Raw genomic sequence first — 6,000 nt, 5'->3', positions numbered from 1 at the left:
GCTCAGCCAAGCACATCCAGCCCTGAGCACACCTCAGCAGTGGATTCCTTCATCTTAAAGCCGCTAAAAGTGGTTTCACACCTGGTCCACACCTCTCCCCAAGGAAAATGTTCATCTTAAAACAACACAGGTTTCCTTTTTCCCCTTTTTTTAAAATATATCACTTTTAATTTTTTGGAATAGATGACTATTTTAATATTTGCTGCTGTTTTTGTCCACAGCATTCAAGGAATTCACCACTGACGTTCACTATTTGCAGCTGCATTGCCTGAAAATATCTCATGGCTGGCTCTGACAGGAAAATGTCTGCAGCAGCAGCTGAGAAGGTCCAGACTGGATTTCAGGAAAGGATTCCATGGAAGGAGTGATGAGGCACTGGAATGGGCTGCACAGGGAGCTTTGGAGTCCTGGGAGTGCCCCAGGGCTGTCTGCATGTGGCCCTTGGGGACAGGGTTGGTGCTGCTGGGTGATCTTAAAGGTCTCTTCCCACCTCGATAATTCTGGGATTCTGGGATGGTTATTTTTCTCCAATGAATGATAACCAATATTTTATTTCATATTTTATTTTATTAGTTCATTTCATTCCGTTTCATTTTATGTTACATTTTATTTTATCTTTTATTGAATTACATTTTATTCTATTTCATTCTACTTAATTTTATTCTATTTTATATTTTATTTCATTTCATTCTATTTTATATTTTATTTATTTTATATTTTATTCTATTTTATTTAATTTCATTATATTTATTATTTTATTTTATATTTTATTCAACTTTATTCTATTTAATATTTTATTTAATTTAATTTTATTATATTTTATTCAATTCTGTTTTATATTTTATTCTATTCTATTTTATTTTATTTTATATATTATTTTTTATTTTATTTTATTTTTGATATTTTATTTTATATTTTATTTCCTTATATTTTATAATTTATATTTTATATTTTATTTCATTTTATTTTATTCTATTTAATTTAATTTCTTTATTTTATTTTACATTTTATTTTATATTTCATTTTATTGTTTTATTTTATTGATGTTATTCTATTTCACTTGATATCTTTTTCTTTTATTTTACATTTTATTTTACATTTATTTTGTCCATGTTATTCTATTTCATTTCATTCTATTTAATTTAATTTTTTTTTACATTTTATTTTATATTTCATTTTATTGTTTTATTTTATTGACGTTATTCTATTTCACTTGATATCTTTTTATTTTACATTTTATTTTACACTTTATTTTGTTCATGTTATTCTATTTCATTTCATTCTATTCTATTTATTTCATTTAAATTTTTTAAATTTTACATTTTATTTTATATTTCATTTTATTGTTTTATTTTATTGATGTTATTCTATTTCACTTGATATCTTTTTATTTTACATTTTATTTTACACTTTATTTTGTTCATGTTATTCTATTTCATTTCATTCTATTCTATTTATTTCATTTAAATTTTTTAAATTTTACATTTTATTTTATATTTCATTTTATTGTTTTATTTTATTGATGTTATTCTATTTCACTTGATATCTTTTTATTTTACATTTTATTTTACACTTTATTTTGTTCATGTTATTCTATTTCATTTCATTCTATTCTATTTATTTCATTTAAATTTTTTAAATTTTACATTTTATTTTATATTTCATTTTATTGTTTTATTTTATTGATGTTATTCTATTTCACTTGATATCTTTTTATTTTACATTTTATTTTACACTTTATTTTGTTCATGTTATTCTATTTCATTTCATTCTATTCTATTTATTTCATTTAAATTTTTTAAATTTTACATTTTATTTTATATTTCATTTTATTGTTTTATTTTATTCATGTTATTCTATTTCATTTCATTCTATTTCATTTAAATTTTTTTTACATTTTATTTTATATTTCATTTTATTCTGTTTTATTTTATTCATGTTATTCTATTTCATTTCATTCTATTTAATTTTTTTTACATTTTATTTTATATTTCATTTCATTCTGTTTTATTTTATTGATGTTATTCTATTTCACTTGATATCTTTTTCTTTTCTTTTACATTTTATTTTACACTTTATTTTGTCCATGTTATTCTACTACATTTCATTCTATTGTATTTAATTTAAATTTTTTAAATTTTACATTTTATTTTATATTTCATTTTATTGTTTTATTTTATTGATGTTATTCTATTTCACTTGATATCTTTTTCTTTTATTTTACATTTTATTTTACACTTTATTTTATTGATGTTATTCTATTTCATTTCATTCTATTTCATTTAATTTTTTTTTACATTTTATTTTATATTTCATTTTATTGTTTTATTTTATTCATGTTTTTCTATTTCACTTGATATCTTTTTTATTTTACATTTTATTTTATATTTCATGTTATTGCTTTACTTTATTGATGTTATTCTATTTCACTTGATATCTTTTTTATTTTACATTTTATTTTATATTTCATGTTATTGTTTTATTTTATTGATGTTATTCTATTTCACTTGATATCTTTTTTTATTTTACATTTTATTTTATATTTCATGTTATTGCTTTACTTTATTGATGTTATTCTATTTCACTTGATATCTTTTTTATTTTACATTTTATTTTATATTTCATGTTATTGTTCTACTTTATTGATGTTATTCTATTTCACTTGGTATCTTTTTTTATTTTACATTTTATTTTATATTTCATGTTATTGTTTTATTTTATTGATGTTATTCTATTTCACTTGATATCTTTTTCTTTTACATTTTATTTGACACTTTATTTTGTCCATGTTATTCTATTTCATTCCATTCTATTCTATTTATTTCATTTAAATTTTTTAAATTTTACATTTTATTTTATATTTCATTTCATTCTGTTTTATTTTTTTCATGTCATTCTATTTCACTTGATATCTTTTTCTTTTATTTTACATTTTATTTTATACTTTATTTTGTTCATGTTATTCTATTTCATTTCATTCTATTTCATTTAATTTTTTTTACATTTTATTTTATATTTCATTTTATTGTTTTATTTTATTGACGTTATTCTATTTCACTTGATATCTTTTTATTTTACATTTTATTTGACACTTTATTTTGTCCATGTTATTCTATTTCATTTCATTCTATTTCATTTAATTTTTTTTACATTTTATTTTATATTTCATTTTATTGTTTTATTTTATTGATGTTATTCTATTTCACTTGATATCTTTTTTTTATTTTACATTTTATTTTATATTTCATTTTATTCTGTTTTATTTTATTGATGTTATTCTATTTCACTTGATATATTTTTTTCTTTTCCATTTTATTTGACACTTTATTTTGTCCATGTTATTCCATTCCATTCCCATCCCCTGGCAGTGCGGATGCGGGGGCAGATCCCGCAGGACAATCCCCCGGCTCCCCCGCCGCTAGATGGAGGCGGCAGCGCTGGGAGCGCTCCCCGGGCTCTGCTCCAGCAGCGATTCCCTTTGCCCAGGGAAACCACTCGCGGGAATCACTCATCACTCGCGGGAATCGCCCTCACTTACACCGAAACCGGCCCCAAACTCTGCGGGAAAATCCCTTTTTTCCCCTCTCGCCGCCTCCTCCAGCCAAAAGCGGCCGCCGCGTTCCCTTCCTAGGGAAAGAGAAAGGATGAACAATTAAATCTGCACATTAGGGAGATGCAGGTTGATTCATTTATTCTTTTTTTCTGACGTCTCTGGCTGAATTAATGCTTAAAATGTTGAAGCTCTCAGGGCAGGGAGGTGCTTTGGCCCCGGAGCCCTGCAGAGCACGATCTCAGCTGAGCTCAGCGCCAATTAATTACATAAAATACAATTAATGACATCTCTTCTCCTTCAAATTGCCGCCTGAACTGCAATCCTGGGAATATTTCGCGGTGGTTTTCCTGCCGGGGGATGCCAGGCTGCAGGCACAGGGATTTCCTGCTGCCAGGTTTTGTTTGCCTGGATTTTTTGAGCTCGGTGGAACAGCAGATTTCAGGAGGGAATTCCTCAGGTGGGATTTCTCCAGGGGGGTGGAGCTGCTGCTGCTGCAGAATATCCAGAGATTTGCTCCTCAGAGGGGAAAGTGCCACCAGCCCTGCCAGGAAGCACCAAAGAATTTGGTTAAAAATGGCTTTATTTTGGCTGGATTTAGCATGAACCACCTGGGGCTTGCTCAGAGAAGTTCCTTTTCTTTTCAGAGACCATTTGTCTGCAGCTGAGAGGATGAAGATTTTATGTCACTTAGCTCAAGTGATCACAAAACCATCTTGTATTTAGCTTACTCCTCAGAAAAAGAATCAAAGACTTAAATCCAAACCAATTTAGAGAGGCTGAAGAAATTTGGTGTGGGATGTTCAGAGATGTGTGACTGCCACAATACCTTCAGAAAAAATAACTGCATAAAGTAACTCCATAAAGTAACTAACTTCATAAAAAATCTTCATAAAAATAACTTCATAAAACACAATACCAATAAAACCACTAACTTCAGTAACTTCATAAAAAACCAATAGCTTCCTAAAAAGCTCTGGGGACTTTGAAGCTTGGGGCCTTCCCCTGGAAGGTGCTGCTATGTATATATAAAAATAAATAGAAGCACAATATTATATAAAATATTTTATATAGATAAAGGCATGTATACAATGAAATATTAAAAATATAATAAAAATATTTGTGTAGGACTCTTAGGTCAGACTAACCAGGCAAGCACACCAAGGGGGGGGTCAGCTTGTCCCCAAGGCAAATAAGAGAATTACCACACACAGAGTGGCAATTTTCAGCTGACTTGTCTTTGAGTGAGGAATTTTTATATCCATGTGGCATTTTTATAGAAATATTTCATATTTATATTATAGACCATCCAACCTGGCCTTGAACACTTCCAGGGATGGCACATGGAGCTCATGTTTTTCTCTCTCTAGCAATAATATAGCATTATATACAGTAATTTATAAAAAAATATATATCTATATACATACAGTATATTATTATATACAGCATATTTTATATGTTTTATATATACTGCATGTTATTTATATTCCCACAAACACACACAGTATATTTTGTTACATAGTAACAGTATATTGTTACATAAAGCACTTTTTATACACTATATATTGTATATTAGAGATATAACACATAGACATGCAGCATAGTGTACACAGAATATTTTTATATATATTATTTTACATATAATACACAAAAATACTATAAATATAATACAGACACTATAGGGTGTATATATACATATATGGTATATTATATGGTAAATAATATATGGTATATTATCATATATGTGGTATTATAATATATATGGTAATATAACTATAATTATAATATATGATATATTATAATATATGGTATAATAACCTATGGTATATTATATGGTAAATTTTTAGCTATAATACAGTGTACATAGTGCGTACGTGTATTACATAGACAATATATACTAAACATACAGTATAGATGGTAAATACAGTATATTTTACACAAATATAGTTCATTCTGTGGGTGGGAGCTCAGCCGCTCCCTCACGGCGCTGCCCTCGCCCAACATGGCGGACGCGGCCTCACGCGCCACCTGTTGCCGCAGCGGCGGCGGCTTCCGATTGGCTCACACGGCCCGGGGGGGCGGAGCGGCGGCTTCCGATTGGCTGCTGAGTGGAGGGGGCGAAAGAAACAAGATGGCGGGCGGGGGGTGGGAGAAACCGCCTCAGACGACGTCGCTGCCGCCGCCTCCGCTCGCCTCCGGCCATGGAGGAGCCGCCGCTCCAGCAGCCGCTGCCGCCCGGGGAAGACGAGGAGGAAGGGGAGGAGGAGGAGGAAGAGGAGGCGGACGCGGAGTGGAGCTTCGTTGACCGCGAGATGGAGGCGGTGGCGCTGCGCGACCTACCCACCGCCACCATCGCCTGCAACCTGGACCCGCGCGTCTTCCAGGACGGCCCGTACCGGGTGAGGCGGGCCGGGAGCCGTGAGGGGGTGCGGGGCTGGGCCGGTCGCGGT

The 6,000-nt window shown here is 30.4% G+C and overlaps 1 protein-coding gene across 1 annotated transcript in view; it reads left to right on the top strand.

Annotated features, from left to right (window-relative positions):
• Nucleotides 1-5,694: 5,694 nt before the first annotated feature.
• Nucleotides 5,695-6,000, top strand: part of RCAN1 (regulator of calcineurin 1) — a 47,638-nt gene continuing 47,332 nt past the window's right edge. Inside the window, exon 1 of the mRNA XM_059840170.1 lies at nucleotides 5,695-5,949. Coding sequence (XP_059696153.1) covers nucleotides 5,752-5,949 — 198 coding nt within the window. The 5' untranslated portion in view covers nucleotides 5,695-5,751. The remainder of the gene's footprint in view (nucleotides 5,950-6,000) is intronic.

Source organism: Haemorhous mexicanus, chromosome 2, assembly GCF_027477595.1.
Source record: "Haemorhous mexicanus isolate bHaeMex1 chromosome 2, bHaeMex1.pri, whole genome shotgun sequence".
NCBI lineage: Eukaryota > Metazoa > Chordata > Aves > Passeriformes > Fringillidae > Haemorhous > Haemorhous mexicanus.
Note: the sequence above shows the minus strand (reverse complement) of the source record. Positions and strands in the feature narration are given on the sequence as shown.